Here is an 18,513-nt window from a genome sequence, read left to right as displayed (position 1 = left end):
GGGTGGATTTCTTGCGATTTGGGGATTTTCACGATTAAATTATATTTATTATCTAATTTATAACAAGAGGGAACAGGTGGAGATGGAAGGAATTCATTTTCCTGTCCAGGAACAATAGTGAAAAGTGTGAGTCTGGAAACTATTCCCACCGACACACATGCATTTTAACGTTTAATTGATAGAGGTGCTATTCACAATTTTATGCTACTCCCTTCCCTCGTGAGGATTTTGTAAATACCTTAATCCACTCTCAGAGTTGGGGGATTATATCAAAATCTCCAAGACGCTGAACGTCACTGAACAGTTTTGCACAGCTACAAGTGTGGTTTTAAAATGGCGGTTTAGACTCTTGGCTTCTCGATAGCCTTTATAACTTTTTACATGTAGCCTTCCAAATGCAGGACGTTTTAAATGGTCTTTTCCTGAAGTATAAATATTTACACGTAGAAAAACCTTCTCTTTAGATGGAGCCACTTAAAAATATTCGCATTGCTGCTAGTTACTGAGGCATTCAAAGAATGCAAACCGGACAGATGAGAAAACGTTGCCCTTTTCAATCTCTGAGTTATCTGATTGTACGAAAATACTTTTTAATTACTATATCAGAGAAGTTAAGCAAAGTTAAACATTTTTCAACACTTGAGAAATGAAGAAGCAGCCCAATTTTACCTGAATGTAACTCACTTTGCACAATCACGATGTTTATGAGGATGGCTTTCCCTGGGGTCTCCTAACTTACTACTTGCTTGTACTACACTAATATCCTTGATTTGTTGTCGCAGCTCAAGATGCGGAAGGTTAAACTATTTCCGTACGTGAAACTGTAGTTCGAATATACACACATATGTAGCGCGAGAAAATATTTTGTTGCAGGACCTGAGTTGCATCATTTCGTCAGTGATCTTGTTTTTTGGAACTTATTATTATGCCAGATATTTGCTAGTTTTCTATTCAAATATTAGTGCTACCGTATGTGAGAGATCGTGCTCGATTATCGGCTTTAAAGTCATTGAAAGAGACTTACTTTAAATATGGAGCTTTCCTCCGCCCACTCTTATAAAGTGCAATTGTATTAAATATTTACAATACTGATATTTAATGTATTAAAAGACGATTTTGTGTCAAAAAGGAAATAGAATCAAGGTTGCGTCATTCATAAATTAGTAATTACATGATGCAAAAATATTGATACATGCTAAGTCCTCTTGACCAAGTACGCCATGATGGTGTGCACAGTAGCTTTGTCTGGGCATCCAATTCAAATAAGTTCAGAGTTATAATTTGGGGCTTCTTTTTTTAAGCTAATATAATTTCTGTTATTAAAAAAAACAATATTCCCATCCCTCGGGTAATAGAAAGTTCGTGCTCCTTTTGGGTACATGTTTTGCAGTTGCATGTATTATCAGGTAAAATAATTTATGGAGAAGTAATATAATTTAATGCTGAAACTGTCTTTGGCGCTTTTGCTTGAAAGCACTCCTCATATATCATACACTATACTTAGTATAGAAAACCCTAGGTTAACCTCTCGCAGTACTCAACCAACACGATTGTATTTCTAAACACGTATATGATGTTTCTGATATTGCCATCAAATTTAATCCTGATTTAAATTTCCTCCATTACTGCATATGTTTGTATGGTGAAAGAGTTTTACCCTAACAACAGCAACTGACACTGGCCTAGTCACTTTCGCATTTAAGCTACGTCATATTGGCTCTCACAGTCTCACTTTTAAGATGGTTCTGTTCTTTAAACCTGGCAAGATAACATGCAGTTAAAAAAAATCTATATTCATACACGCTACCTATGATCGTAGTCAATATAAAAATATACTGTATTAGCAGGGATTTAGCAAGGCCATGACCAAAATTTCCATATGCACCTCTGGGAGTGTGAGAAATTAACAATGTAATTTCTGGCCATTCCTGTGCATAACGCTGAATTGTGGCAGACAGAGCACACATTGTTTACATGTAGCCTGCAACTGCACTTGGGCTCTACCTTACCCGACTTCTTTGTGGCTTGCACAAATCCCACTTTAACAAACAATTTAAACTAAGGGAGAAAGGACAACTATGAATTGGTGTTTCAGTGAAAATGGTGTGTGTGTGTGTGAGAGAGAGAGAATGGAAACTTGAAAACAATAATGCAAGATTCAGTTTTAAAAATATTTGCACCTATACTAAATTGTATTCTCATATATTGCTCAGATCGTTTTTTAAAGCACACCTCTTTATTTGTCTGTACAATGAAATGGGAGATTAGTGTAGAGGGGCTATTTGGAAGGTTTAAATCACAGGGACATGCTGAGGGATTTCATGTTTTAAAACCCTAAGGAACCCCCTTTCTCCTCCCCCAACACTACCACCCATTTTACTAATGTATGTACTCGTTAATTGCATTCTTTCAGGAGAAAAACCATTCAAATGTGAATTCGAAGGCTGTGACAGACGATTTGCCAACAGCAGTGACAGGAAGAAGCACTCTCACGTGCACACCAGCGACAAACCCTACAACTGCAAAGTGAGAGGCTGCGACAAGTCCTACACCCACCCCAGTTCCTTGAGGAAACACATGAAAGTGCACTGCAAATCCCCTCCTCCGAGTTCAGGCTACGAGTCCTCCACACCTTCGCTGGTGTCTCCCTCCTCGGACTCCGGCCGGGACCCTCCTGCTTCCTGTTCTCACGCAGAGCCAGTAGCATCGTCGCAAACTGCAGCTAACCTGAGCGAATGGTACGTGTGTCAGAGCTCGGGGGCCAGTGGCATCCCAACTCCTCCCAGTAACTCTCCGTCACCTAACCCGGGAGAGGCTTCTTACACGAACTGTGAGCTCAGGCCCAATTATTAGAAATAAATCAATAAACAGATAGCTCACACGGTCTGCAGTCTGGATCTCATCGAATGGTCTTCTCTTGTTAACTCTGCTACCTTTGCGATGCAGAACCACTGTACCAAGACTGCCACAGTAGAGGGAACAACAATCTTATGCGAGGGGATCATAGATAATGTGAGCACCACACACGGGGAATAAAAAGAGACAGAGGCGCTGCCCTGGCACATGGCCTCTGAAGAGAAGATATATTGTAAAATAAATTAAACAGGTCTCTGTTACAAACTGCATTTATGGTACCCAGCACACGTGAAGGCAACTTCAGTTCGTCCTCATTGCTTTTTGCATCCTTATACACGCTCCTCTGGTCGCCTGGTTCTAATATGTTTACAAACTCATCGATTTTAAACATCTTGTGTATTAACGAACCAAAGTGTTTTAATTTGGATTTCTAGCTGTACAGGTTTTATTGTCGATGGTATCTTGTGATAGAGTTTTACTGACAGTTTTGTGAGCCCACTATTCTCTCTCTCTGTTTACCTCTCTCTCTCTCTCTGTATATATACACATTCGCGCGCGCGCGCGCGCGCGCGCGTCCACACACACAATTATTTGTTACCGAATTGTATGAAATCAATCAATTAAATACTTTGATTAAGTAACCAATTCAGCAGACTTTTCTGTAAAGAATCCCAATCCTTTTTGCTGGTGCAGTATATTCCCCCTCCCAGTTGTCACTAATTATAATAATAACAAAATGGCCCAAGGGTGGCTTAATGATTAATTGTCCATTTTAGTTTACACTAGTAATGACTTTTAATACATAAACATATTTCCCTCTCTCCCCACCCCTTGAAAGTGTCATTCCTGTTGAATTGTGGGGTTTTGTGATTTCTTGGGAGGACGAAAATCCGTGTTCTTGCGCAGGGGGGTGGGGGTGAACTATTATGGATGACGTCACTGTGCTGAATCCATAGGAGCTGGGACTATCCGGAAGGACTTGTGAGTTGTCAATTTCTCTGAATGAATCATGTAAAATCAGTGCTGGTTTTGTCTACAGCGCACAACATTTGTCTTGTAATAATAATAATAAATTTTGTAAAAACAAACTGAAATGGGTTTAGAATGTTCATCGTATCTAAGACCCTAAAACTATAATCTCCCCGAACCTACATGATTCACTCCTAGGGATAAAAACAACACTGGTTTTTTGTTTTTTTTTTTCTTTTTTTGGTTTTTCTTTTTTTGTTTTGTTTTTTTTTTGGCACTAACTTGAAACTGCCTACAGGTAAAATTTTAATTCATTCATTCATTCTGTTTAAAAATACCACATAGCGAGGGGCAAATGAACAATACGATTTCCCGAAAGTGGTTTCTATGGCGTGCTAAATGCAGACAGAGTGGCTGATCTAGTCATCCTTTTTCAAATTGTGCGCAAAATCCACTACGAGCTGTTCAGTCAGGTAACGGGTTAGTGTTATGTGGCCCCACAGGAAAAAAAAAAGGATAATTGTGAAAGAGATCAATAACCTAATCATCATCTTTCTGATGAATCTTTATTTTCTTCCAAAGCCACTAACTTCTACGTGTTTGAACCTACACAACTTTGTTCGGATGCTGCTTGTTAATTTAACAAGCATTCCAAACAATGGAAACATGATACATAAACATGTATATAGATATACCTAGTGAATTAGCTAGGCAAATTTAAAAATAAACTATTATAGTTATCACCAATATAAACTATAAGAAGATTGTTCCCAACTGACTATTCAAACCATGAAACTTATACCGTGGAAATTAAAAGGTATGGAAGCCATCTGCGAAAGGAGAGGGTGTTTCCATCTTGTCTTGAGATCTGTTTATTTCTTTATTTCTTTATTTACATAAGTGTTTGGATGTGAAGGCTAATCACCTTTAATTTTTCATTTGCTTGTTACAGATGTCTACCCCGTTGCTCTCAAGGTAATCTAGACAGACGCAGCTGAAAGCCTGAATCTTATGCCTTAGACATCAAAGAAAGCTCGCACAAAGAAGTATTTCTTCGCAAGGGTGAATCTTCATGGTAAGTTAGGATTTCTATGGCAATAGGCAAGTCATACTTAAATAGTGAAAGGCAAAGTCTGGAGCCCGTCCAGACTTTTCATTAAGGACATAATATTTACGTCTAACAGGCCCTTTTTTCTTGTGTATACAAGTATATATTTTTGTTTGACGCGAACTAAATCATTTTCATTTAATTTCCGGTAAACAAAACCCACGCGAATGGGCACTTGTTCCAGATCATAATAAAAATGGATAAGAATGTCAGGAAGAAAAGGCCCGCTTGAACCGTCGCGTCAGCTCACTTTTGTTTCTGCTTCTGCCTTGGTCAGAGAATGCGTTTGGGATTTGATGGCGAGTTTCTAAAGGCAAGGAAATGGTTTTTAAGGGGGAAAAGAAAAGGAGAAAGGTCTAATCAAGCTCGGGTTGTTCAAAGGGTCTGATTTTGGGGTTGAAAGTGTGAGTTTTATGGTGCATCAACATGCCACGTTAGGATCGCTATGGTAATGAGGAGAGCAATAGCAAGCGGCCTTCAAAGGAGGCACACTCCATTTGAGACAGTCTATTAAGATACATTTGCGCTGACCTTTGGTTTCATGCTAGCTTAATACAGTCAATCTGCTCTTCGTCAGAAATATACTTCCTCCGCCTAATACACTTTAACAGACTGTTTTTGTTTGCTTTCACCCGAAGGTGGGGTTTGGTATGGTATTTTTGCACTGAAGTTATTATACCAAAAGGAGGGACTGCCAATACAGGGCATGTACATATCCTGGGTTAGTGCTAACTCTCTTCAGAACATGAGCATTTCTAACCAGCTGACATATTTTTTTTTAGAATCCAGACGATCAAACTTTCCCATTCAAAAATGGCTCCAGTGTAAAAAAATATATATATATTGTGTGTCCTCCTCCCACACCCTTCCCCAGTCCCCAGACAGTGAAGTTAGGATGGGAAATTAAAGGGACACTTGAACTTTCTTAGTCTAATGGTGTAAGGTGTATCTAGGAAGGTAAATAAGAACCTTTGGATCATATCAATATTCCCTGAAAAATAAATAGGGAAAAGGCCTGACTAGAAGCTGTTGTGGAGGAAGTCCCCAGCCCAAGGGAACACTGATAGTGGCAGGTTTGGAAAGTGAAAAGTGCTTGAAGGGATGAAGAACTTGACATCCGCATGGCTGAGGCCATGGCCGATGGGTTATGGTCCCGGGAAAGTTAGAAGTCCTATTCCAGTAATTGTCTTGTTGTTTATTTTATCCAAGTACCCTAGTGAATAGGGGAAAAATAAACACGACGAAAAAATTCAAACAGTTGAGTCGTCTTTAGTGCCAGCCCTTGTGATTGAATAAAAAGGATGGTCCAATTTCTATTGAGCTGAGAAATCTTTGAAGTGGGAGTTATTATCTGAGAAATTCCTGCTTGTCGTCCTAACAACGCTGATGAAACGTAAAAGGTTCTTTGTCAGCGATTTGTTCTCCTTTCTGTCAAACTCACCCTGCCCGTTAGCTTTAAACCGTTTCAAAAGAGATAAAATCGAACTTTTAAAGATAACTTTAGGGGCCGAGAGGATACAGAAAATGGCAAACTATCTACTCATATGTATATGCATACATACGTATGTGTATGTGTCTATGTGTATCTCTGTCTGTGTATAGATATATAGATATATAGATAGGTGTATGTATGTCCTGGCTGCTCTATAGTTCTCAGTTTTAAACGATGTCCATTTCTGCATTTTATCTCCTGAACTTTTCTGTCCAATAAATTATTCCTACACATTTGCTGCACGGAATGTAATTCTTGTGAAAAGGCAGAAATGAGGTGTTTCATTAACACTAGTCTGTAACCAGCAAGTGTTTTCTTTCCAGTATAATGAATGCAACAGCATACCCTTAAGAGTAAAGGCTTTGATAATTTTAACATTCAGGATACCTATTAAGCATGTATATACTGCAATGTACCGAAATTGTTACGCATTAAAACCGATGGCTTCCATATGTTTCCATGTTTTATTGTCAGTAAGTGTAAAGATAGTCAAACTGAATCTCTTTGTATCTTCATTTTATAAGCATCACAGTGTGCGATTATATAATGACCTTATCAAGGTTTATTTGGGAGTTTTACATTTTGAGATCATTAAATACTTTTTTTTTGTAAAAAGAATCCCCTGAAGTTGTAACTCATCAGTGTACTTTTATTTTAGCTGCTACAGAGTGCTGTGAGCCCAATCCTGTAATTCTAATAATTCTCATTGATATAAATGAGAGTTTGCCTAAGTAAAGACTGAGAAAAACTGCAGTGAAGTGGGTCCTTTTTATTAATTGAAGATCCTCTCTTTTTTATGTTTAAGGGAAAATACAATGATCACAAATGTATTGTAAAATGTAACTCGTCAAAACAATTAAAATGTTGGAATATTATATATCTTTCCAGACTCTCTATCATCTATGTTTTCCTTCCAGCACACGTTTAATGATGAAGTAATTTTGTTTTATGTGTTTGAAAATATTATTTTAAATTTGTTAAGTAATTGAATTATTTTTACAGTAAATGTTTATGAAAGTATGAATTCTGTCATTTATTTACAAATATGTACTTAAAATGTTCTTTATATCAGTTATACTGCACCATTTATAAAAGACACTATGTATACATCTTCCCCCCCTTTCTATTATAAATTTGGGTTAAATAGCAATTGCAGACATCCTACTAAATTAGTATATAATCGATCATCGACGTATAGTTTCTGTTAGTTTCTAATGTAGGTTCATGCTAATTATTTTAGTTTTAATGGAAATTATATTTGTTCTTTTTTTTATAAAAACTCTTTGACTAGACTCTTAAGATAGTATTCTTTACACCTGAAACTCCAAGACGAGCTATAATAAATTGTACTTTAAATATTGACAGAGGGTCAGAGGGAGAATTCAAAAACTCGTATCATGAAGTTCCTAAACTCATCTTCTTTTCTTTATCTCCGTTGATTATCATTACAACTGCATATAGACTCCTTCAAAATAATTTCTTAATTTTGGATTTCATCAATATGCTTGAAAATAACAAATGGTTAAAAATTAGGGTTCTACCACAAAAAATGCTGTTTCTAACTATCGATGATGAATGCATTCTTTTATTCAGAGAAATCCCTGCACAACATGGAATCATTGTTACATCTGCACTTTTTATAAGCTCCCTCAAGTGTATGTGGATCACTTTTTACTGAGTTGAAATTAGTTGATCATTTAAAGTAATTTAAAGGTAAGTTGTTTTGCTATGCATATCCCATAAACTGAATTTCGTACGTTGCAGAGTTTAGCACCTCTTGAGGATTCTCGGAGTTTTTTTAACTTGACCTTTTAAATCTTATTCTTCTAGTTATGAATGATGCAGCGCTCCTATGCAAATACCGTAGCTTTCCTCGTGCCGCTTTTTCAGTGGTGCGCATGCGCACTGGCTTATCTTTTAAGCAAAACTTTAAAGAGGTTGCCTAACACAGATGACATACAGTTGGCTTTTGTGGCAGGAATGTTGTCAATAAATAATACCTTTGAATATGGAGAAAGAAAGAAAGAAAGAAAGAAAGAAAGAAAGAAAGAAAGAAAGAAAGAAAGAAAATTTACTGATTTTAAAAGATGACAAAATTGGCACAAAAAGAAAAAAAGAGGGCTAACAGTACATGCTAATTAAAGTATACAATTCTATGGGCTATAATGATTGAGCGAAGACATGTAGTTATTACACTTGACTGTAGTCAACAAGGGATGGAATGTCCCCTTAGACAACATGGTGAGAGAAGTGTGGACATTATTAGTGGTTCTTTTATAGACATTGCCTTTTCTTTCTCAGTGCTGACAAACCATTTTGGAGGGATTCATCCCCTGTTGCTTCCTATCATCGATCCCCATGCAAGCTCCTGCATTGTGCAAGTGCATTAATTAAAGACAATTCATTTAACAAAAGAACGTTTATATGTTACGGAAATAAAGATTAGAAATATGAATCAGTAAACTAAATAAACTAAGACCTAGTTTCCATACATATATCATTTAGATGAAGGGATAGGAAAACTAGGTTCTGCATACTATTAAATACTCTTCATTTAACCCCACGGAGCTGTCCATAAATATTGGTTCGGTGATCGCTTTGTCTCTTTGGAACATCGCACTTAAATGTATTACAATTAAAAAGATGGTTTTTAAGTGTATTTAGAACTGTTGGGTTTAAGCATCAAATTACTTAACCCTCAGCTCACAGGTATTCAGTCAAACATTTAAGTGAAGTCTTTATGCCTGCCTCTTACATGCCTGTTCTGAATGCTGCTAGCCTATGAAGAATAGTTTAGACATGACAGATATGTCAGTACTTTCCCCACTACGGTACGATCTTTGGACAGTATTTGCATTTTGTAAATCGATCGCTGTTGCATGATTGTCCACTACATCATACAGAAGTAGGTGTCTGAAAGATATCGAACCTATATGCATTACTCACACGTTCTTCTTTGAACTTATGTCAGTTCAGCAAATACCATGAATGCCACATGGCCTGAAGTCCACTTTCAATCTGACCCATTCTCATTATATTTTGCAAGCTGAAAAAAAATCAACACGTTTCAGCAAAACGCGTGGTAGGGTGCGAAGGCTGATCAAGACAGAAGTCTGAATTGTGCTAACGTAAAATAAAAATGATAATAAATCGATTATTATGTTGATACGTGAAGGGAGTCGGGTTCCCAATGTCACCCACATGACTTGTGAAGAGGCACCAGCTTTACAGAACCTCCGGGCCATATTTGGTTTATTTGCAATCTACATCTTTTTTAGGATGTTGTATGCTGAATAGCATACCTAGGGTATAAATTAAAGTGCATTAAAATAAATGAACAAGAAAAAACACTATATGTATCTAAAGTCTAAACACATTTAAAGACCAAACAAAAGCACATTGTTCCCATGATTATAATAGGGCCTATTAACCAATTAAAGCTTTTAGTCAAAAGTCCCAGTTTCTATAGTTGAATGAAACATTAGTAGTTTTTCTTGTGGATGGTTTAAAAGCTTCGCGGAATTAAACTGGAAGGATAATATTCACAGTAATAACAACACGTTACCTAAGGAGTGTATGCATTATGGCAACAGTTTATGGAATCAGTTTTGGTGCATGACTGAATTGTTTAAACTTCTTTAGACGCATAAAGCTAAATCTGTGTCAGGATGTGATCTTGCACGTCTTGTTTGTATTGCCCGGCAATATTTTTCTACTGTAAATTTGGAGTAACCAATACAAAAGTAAATATTAGCGTCAGACAGGTTTTACTTTAACCGGGACAATCCTCTTTACTTGTATTAAAATACATTTCGAGTGTATTTCCTCTTTTTATGAGGCAACATTTTTAGTAAAAAATACCAACTTCAGTTTATTGTAATGCAACTATTACCAAAAAGTTTATGTCATTAGTAAGTCATATTATGGTTCTGGGCCTTTTTATTTATAATGTGCACTATATATTGACTCAAAAAATATAATTATGGAATATAGGCTTAGCAAACCTAAAAAAGTGCTATCAAACTAGTAACGTATAAAAAACAGAATCCTTCATATATGCTTGGTTAGGTAAACATTTATTTATAAAACAAACCATGTAAGAATTTAGCACAATCTCTAAACATCAATGTCCGTGTATGTAGTAATTAACGGTTAACAACACATCCTGATTATATTCCAAAATTCCACTGACGTTTGACTGCCTTTCTAGAAGACCAAGCATCTCAGGTGCCAGTCCTTATACAATGACAACCTATAGATCAGAGTTTATATACCTGACAGCTCTGACAGGTTAAAAACAATGTTTGTGAAAGTCAAAATACTCTAAAACTTTTGATCAGTCATACAGTCTCAGTATTTGTTTGAATTATATGTTTCTATGTTTACTATAAAGGCATTAGAGCAGAAATGAAAACTCTCTGTATTAAAACATCTAGCTTCTCAACGTGTCTTTGTTAACTTTTATCACAAATATTTCTTTTAGTTAATTTTAAAAAAGATATGATATAACATAAGGATAAAAATTACATGATATAACATTTGAATTGTGTTATCATGTAATTATGGGGAGGAATGGAAGGCGTTAGTATTGAAGTGTTCAATAAAACGGTTAAATCTGGAGTTTCACAAAGGAAATTTTTGTTCTCTACATCTAAGGATATTTCAGTCTTTTTCAAATAGTTGATACAATTGAGGCTCTCTAGGAAAAAATGCTGAAAAAAACATTAGGTAAGAAAGGAACCAAGAGTTAGTTCATTTTTATTGTCCAAAAAAACAGGACAACTTTTAAAAAAAATGTTGTAGAAATACAGAGACTCCTTTAAGTGTGAAATATCATTTCATTGTAAATAGTCAAAAAAGAGTCGGTAATCCAACTTCCGGAAACTGTTCTGAATTATTTCAGCAGACTCTTTTAAAAGGGGATTAGCAGGGCTTTAGGGGCAAAATCCTTCTGTTTTATTCAATCTCTGATTTTATGTTATAATTACTAGATGTAAAGACTCTTGAATTAGTATGCAGCAGTCGTCCAGACATTATGCAGGTGCTATTCTAATCATTCAGCTTTTTAATTAAGGAACGAGGTAAGAAAACAGAATCATAAAAACACTTTTGTGAGAGCTGAGAAAATTGTGAGCGACTGCATGAATAAAGCCTTTATACTTTATCCTGACAGGTCAGACACCAATTGCCTGACTTACGACCTTTTCTTGATGAAACAATGGTTAACAGCTTTCTCACCTTGTTCCCATTATAACCTTTATTCTTATATAGAATTTATGGAAATGCCCACAAAATGCTTATATTAAAAGGGGGGCGGAGAAGATATTGCAATTATTATTGATACGTATCCTATTAGACGATACTTTATCTCTGATAGTTCTGAAATGGGTGCTCAGCATATTTGTACACCAAAGGGTCACACTCATTCATGAAACTTTTACCAGCTCATAAGATTTTAATGTTTACGATTAATATGTAAAAGAAGAAAAACTTTATGGAATAACAATCCAGCAAGGCTAACTGGCTGCTAGACTAAGAGGGAAATCCAAACGTCTTCTCTGTTCAATCCAATATGTATAACAACACTTGATGTCACAATAAAACCTTAGATCTTTTGTGGTTTTCGTTTGTTTTTTAATTTCTTTTCTTCCGCCCGCTCCCTGGCACAGACTTTGCTGCATCACGTGTATTAACATATGAATGAAACAAACAGAGCCAATGCATTTAAGGTAATACCTATGCAGTGTTCTTGCCTGATTATCTTTTTTTTGGAAAGTTGCATTAACTAATGACATTTACATAAATATGAATAATTATTAAGTTGGAGTTTCTGCTTTGATAGTGGAAGGATTCTTTTCTTAAGAGTCTGGATTGCAATCCAAATCTTTACTAGCACCAACCTTCCTGACAGATTACACTGTGTGCAGATAGGGAGAAGGAGAAAGGGTGTGTCTGTGTGTGCCACATTTACATTGTTTTCTTTATTCAAATGTGAAACTTTTCTCTTAGGTCCCTCTTTTATCTTCCCTCCAGACCTCCAGTTCTGAACAGAGTTCAGTGGCTGTAAATGATAGGTTCCCAAAGAATCAATCCGCACTCCTCTAGTACTTTGCAGAGAACAATGCAAGTATTAGGATATCAGCAGCACTCGAAATGATCACGCGTTAAATTATTTTGCTTTCACGGATGAGGAGGCTTTTCTCCAATGTAAATCAAGCGCTTTAGTTATTAAGGCTGAACACTAATCTCCAACAACCTTTACATAATGTGCCAGAATGTGCCACACCACTTCGCACCTGCACTCTGAATAGAGGCGCCTTTTCAATGTGAGACACGCTTGTTGCCCTTCTGTTCCAAAGGAGTTGTCTGAATAAGTCAAGCTTTTTGAATACCCATACTCGCTTTCTCTTTCCCCTTTGATCACAGAAAATGTCTTCTAATTTGTCCTTTTTCATTGTAACAACGTTTTCAAGTTTCTTTTTATTTTCCAAACCACATATTTATAAAGAACATAAATCGCCCAAGAAAACAAAAGTTCCTTCCTAGCCAACTGGCCAAGTAGCCCAGGATTACTTTGTTCTTCAGAAAAAGTTCTTGCAAAAACTGTTGCTTCTTGAGTTTGTTCTAAACAAATGCTTAACTCTTTGACATAATACTCGGAGATAAACATATTTGCTTCCATTAAAAATAAGGCAATTTGTATTTGATTTTTGTAGCTGTTCTCTGCTATCAACAGACGTCACCGGGGAGCTGCGTTTAAATATTTGTGCATCAGCAATAAATGGCGTATAAAACGTGTCAATCTTGTACATGTTAGGCATACATGGTATTTTAACCTATCTGTTATAACTGCGGGAAAGTTAGGCTTTTTTGAGTTCATAAGTCACATCATGACAAAACCTGTTTTACAGAGTGGTGTTTTTTGCATGAATGGATGAATATCGGAGCAGTCTGTATTAATGGCCTTCTAATATAATTAACTCTGATCAGTAAAAGTTAATGGGAAGCAGAACCACATAGTTTCTAAAAATCCCGCAAATTTCTAGAACTCCATATTTTTCCACGTAGGAGATAGACATTGCTCTGCTATTGAACTAAGACTGGGGAGGGAGGCTGGGGAATAGGCGGGGTTAATTTCTGGACATAAACAATATTTTTTCTTGCACGTTTGTTCTTTCTGTATTGCTACAGCAAACCACAGCTTCAGCCTTGTGCAATTTAAACCTGAACACGTGCAGTGTGTTCTGTATCTGATATACCACATCCAAACATTCCCAAGGAAAGATAATGCATTTTATCGGTGTGGCTCATAAAAATCAATGATTTAACAGAACTTGTATTAAACTGACTTCTTTGTATGCTATATCTTAGAGGCTGAGCAAAAGTTTTTCGCTCCCATTTCTAATATATGAGTTGGAGGGAGAGTATTAGTGCATCTATCGATTATTATTAATTAGCACGTTAATCAACTTTTTAATCCTAGCCAACAGCTGCCATCGCATTTCTGATAGAACTATAATCCCCAAGTAAATTTAGTCATATTTGCAGCCAGCGCATCATAATACCAATTCCCCCCTTTCTGATGGGTTTTCTCAAACACCAAGAGGTTATTTTATTACATTACAGTGAGCTCAGGGTAAAAAACTAACAAAATCCTCTAATACAGTTTAAAACACTTTGATATCTTGCCAAGAACACACTTCCTTCAAGAGACAAGTCAACATTTGTTTTTCACATTAAATGGCGTTTAGTTGCCACTGAAAAAAATGATGCTAAAGGACCACTTTTTAATTCGATGTATAACAACCGCGGGGGTCTAAGAGAAAATAACGGCGAAAGCTATAGACACAAATAACTAAATTACCAAAACGTTAGTATATCTCCTAGGTTCATTAATATGTAACAGACTCCCCAGTTAATCTCCAAAAGCCAGTGTTCCCCCTCTAAAATAGCACTCTGGGACGAATTGTACAGCAGATCAATCACTGCTAATGCAGTAAGGTTTACTGCAAGGAGGGGGGAAGCTATTTACACCTTCAAATAGAAGCTTTTGAGATTTAAGAGTAAGGGTCATACATCACCAAGAATAAATGATTATGAATTGGTAAACGCGCCCTGCAGCTATTAACTATGCGACACGATTTATCATTTCTCTCTGTTTTTCTTTTTAAAATCATCTGGCTATTTGGAAAGAAAAGCATGACACACACACATACACACACAAAAAAAAAAAACCCAACCCCAAAACGCCGAGGGAAAGTTTGTTTTTGAATATACCCTAAGTCATCAAAAATAGTTCTTCAGATATAAACGAGGTCACTTATGAATTGCTTAACAGAAAACAATGGAGCCTTTTCATTGTGCCCATTTATTACTAATCGATTGGTTTGCCCACTAGAGTTGACACATCAGAAGCATTTATTTTTTAACCTTAATTATAAGTTACTAACTTGTGAATTTCATAAACAATCAATTAAGTCATGAAAATGATTTTTTTCTTCCTTGCTTCCTCTCTCCTCACTTTCATAGGACGTTAAAGCAAATGTAACTGTTTGTCATTTTTCATCTGTTGACAGCTGTTAACTTATAAATTCACAAATGTGCCATTGAAGGACTGCACCTCAAAAGACCTTTACGTGACACATGGTAACACGCGTTCTGTGTGTAATATAAGAGAATATACATTACATAAGAATTCCATGACAGGAAAAGGTGAGGGCTCACTTCAGGCTGTGATTGCAAATAATGCACAGTTTATCAGGCTACAGAAAATGACCTAATTTTGTGATGAGATGTGTGAGGTTTGTTTGTCTGTTTACTGAAATGACTTCAAAATGCTAAGGAAACCTATGGTAAAGTTTCTTCTAGGAGGTCCTCAAGGCGGTGGGGATGCTGTTCATCAAATAAAGTAAATAAATAAATATTGGTCGGAATGCAAGCATATATTTTTTTTTCAGAGGATGGAACAGTCAGTGATACAACTGTCCCCCTGTATAAATACTGTCAGGTCCCGGCCTTCCTACAGCAGCACCGACCCTTCTGAATTTTGGGCTACAGAAAAAGAACTAACCTCAACTAGAATTTGTTTAAGGTCTGGTTGCTAAAATAACTGAAAACTACATGTCAGCTTCATCTCTTGCCCAATACGCTCCAATTTCCCAGAGGAGAGGAGTGTATGTGCATTGGGATAATTCCAGCTTTCTTCATTTCTAATGTTTATATTGCCATAAGGAAAAGTGTACAACAGAGAGGTAAAAGTGGAATCACCTGATGACTATTCCTTTGAAATATCAATTCACAAAAAAAATGGACAAGAAATGTCAATAGTTCCCCCTTACTCCCCCCCTTCCTGGAATTCTGAAGTTGGATGGCAGTTTAGCAGTGCAAACATGCAGACGTACCTCTTTGGAAGGAAGCCCTTATAAACTTTGAAATCACTTCAGTTATTTAAGTTTTTATAAGACCTCTGGGAGAAAGACGTGCTAGATATTTACAGTCAGAAGGACTCAAAGGTAAAATATAAGGTTCCCTAAACTGCTACATACTGCTATCCCATAAATCGAATTTCAATTGTGACAAGTGCCTATTTTCTTAGGGTAAGAGATTTATGTCTGGTGAAAAGGGTTTGTGGCAGTAGTCTCACAGTAGGTAATCAACTCTGCCAGGGGTCTTGTAGTGAAACTTCTAACACGCACTACTGAAATATTTGCAAGATTTTGGAATAAAACAACCTTATAGATCTGAGAAATAGTTGAGATTTCAATTTTATTTTACAAGCTTGTTATAGCTGCATTTCTCCGAAGGACACTCCTTATGCAAATAGAAGGAAAAAAACCACGTAAGATGTTCTCTGGAACGCTGGAATCCTTTACAAAACTTAGCTTTATAAATTATTGTTTATTGGGTGTCTTTGAATATACAACACAAAGTTTCATGCTAAATGTTTTCAAATCTGTACTGATAATGTTACAATTTCTTGTTCAAGGTTTTGTAAAAAGTCCCATACCTGAAGCCATAACATTTGTTGGAAGAACATATGAATCTTTAATCCTGATATTTCGATGTTTCTGTGCCTTCCGTTCTTTTTAACGATAACGAGCAAAAATCTATTGTTTGCTAAACTGTAAAATATATGATGATATAAATATCACACAGAGATAATTTAACAGGCCAAATCCGAAAAAAAAATACTACATTCGCGATTAATGAATATTACTGAATTCTGACCGAAGGCCCTATCCTACTCCTCTTGAAATCAATGGCAAGGCTCCCCTTGACTTCAACGGGGCAAGATAAGCCTTTAAATGCAAAGGAGGAGGAGGTGATAGGGTGGAAATAACACTAATATTTTTCATTAATTAATAGAAAAAGCGAGATGGTGGTGACAGGATCATCCAGTCCTTGCTCAAGCACAATTCCCATTGAAATTTCCACTTCTCATCCCTAATACACATACACAGGCCCTGTCAACACGAGGGAAATTTTTTACTGGGAATAATGCCCAAGTAAGGACTGCAGGGTCCACATTCTTCCTCCTCCCCCATTAATTCAGTAGTAATACAACAATGTTTACTGTCTCTCAGAGAGACAGAGCGAGCTAACTGGGTCAAGTCCTGTTTCCTTTACTCACTTCAGTGGTCCCACTGAAGTCAGGCAGGGTAAGTTGTGGACCACAAAATGTGATTTATATTAAAAATTGATGACAAAAAGCCTCTCCTTAAAGAAAATACCCAACCTGCCTGTAGTGTTCAGGGAAAAAAATGCTATTAGCTGATTTCAGTCATCTGGAAAAGACGAAATTGTTTCCTTGGATATATAATGCTGCACTTCCAGTCCGAAGTAGTATCCATTTCCTCTTTATTACATCATTCTGCGTTTCATTTCTATGCTTTTATATTTTACTGCTGCTCCTTTTACCCTGTAAAATATTCTTTTCGAAATAATTTTGCCTGTGCAAGCCACAGAAAGTCTCTGAAGATCCATAATGCTATTATTTATCTGACTTTTTGTGCCTCCAAGTGCTGTATACATTATATAATTGCTTTAAAATGTTTTCATAAATTACTTTCAGAAATGTGTCATAGTAAATTACCTTTGTAATAAAATGTAAAAAATGCAAATGGCTGTTGTCTTTATTACGTTTTAAACCATTGGTTTATCTGCACTATTTCACTTGTCAGTTGCACAATATGTTGTATTAAGGGAAAGCACAGTTTGATAACAGATAGATGGAACCTCGTGTGTAATCTAGCAGGCACGTACAGTTTGGGTCATTTCCTCATCTCCCGCAGAAAAGACATTATCCCTTCATATTTACATACTTTTCAATATTTGTCAAACAATCATAAATTATAAATTAATGAAATGTTCGACAGTCTGCAGAGATCAGACTAATGAAGACATTTACCTTTTTGGTGCTTTGGAGTCTCATCTTTGTAAGTTTAATGACATTTAGACTCTCACGGTTTATTAGGCTTTATTAGATTTGTCCTTCACTCCTGCTGTCATTCAGATGTCTCTGCATAAACATCACCTGCTTCAGGTACAAGAACAAATCGACTTTTTTTCCCCAGGAAACTTTAAACAGGAACACCGTCATCAATACATTTTAAGGGTGAACGTAGTGTTCTGTTGAAAAGCTGACGGGGATATTATTTTTTTATTGATTTATTACATGAGCTCTACCCGAAAAGGGCTTTAAAACATTTTACCTGGGCAGCTATTGTCATGCATGATTTACAATTATTGCAATGTGATTTGTAACTACAATCTACTCTAATAAATAGAACTGACTTGTTGAGGGTTTTAGAAAATCACTCCCAGAAAACATTATTCAGATGAGTTTTTAAATAACCTTCTAAACTAAGGAAATCACAATGACTCCACTTCTAATAGACTCCAAGACAAGTGAATAAGTAGAAGTCACCCAAACTTAGTTGACATGATTCAGTCTCTTGTGGCTCCTACACTAACCAAGGCCCCAGTGAAAAGATTTAGAAAAATTTTATCTAATGGGTTTAACACGAGAAAATGGTACTCTTTAAACTAGGTGGCTTTTGATTCTCTAAAGCGCTAGCATTATTGCAAA

General features: G+C 36.4%; 1 protein-coding gene across 11 annotated transcripts in view; it reads left to right on the top strand.

Moving 5' to 3' along the window:
- Window positions 1-18,513, top strand: part of ZIC4 (Zic family member 4) — a 253,895-nt gene that overhangs the window by 15,587 nt on the left and 219,795 nt on the right. For 7 of the 11 annotated variants that reach the window (XM_050965965.1, XM_050965964.1, XM_050965969.1 and 4 more), the window contains one exon: window positions 2,414-3,373. In XM_050965965.1, the coding sequence (XP_050821922.1) occupies window positions 2,414-2,853 (440 nt within the window). In that variant the 3' untranslated portion in view covers window positions 2,854-3,373. Of the gene's footprint in view, window positions 1-2,413; window positions 3,374-4,777; window positions 6,876-18,513 lie in introns of those variants that run through there. The other 4 variants (XR_007776028.1, XR_007776029.1, XM_050965961.1 and 1 more) reach the window with 3 other exon arrangements.

Source organism: Gopherus flavomarginatus, chromosome 8, assembly GCF_025201925.1.
Source record: "Gopherus flavomarginatus isolate rGopFla2 chromosome 8, rGopFla2.mat.asm, whole genome shotgun sequence".
In the NCBI taxonomy this organism is placed as follows: Eukaryota; Metazoa; Chordata; order Testudines; family Testudinidae; genus Gopherus; species Gopherus flavomarginatus.
Note: the sequence above shows the minus strand (reverse complement) of the source record. Positions and strands in the feature narration are given on the sequence as shown.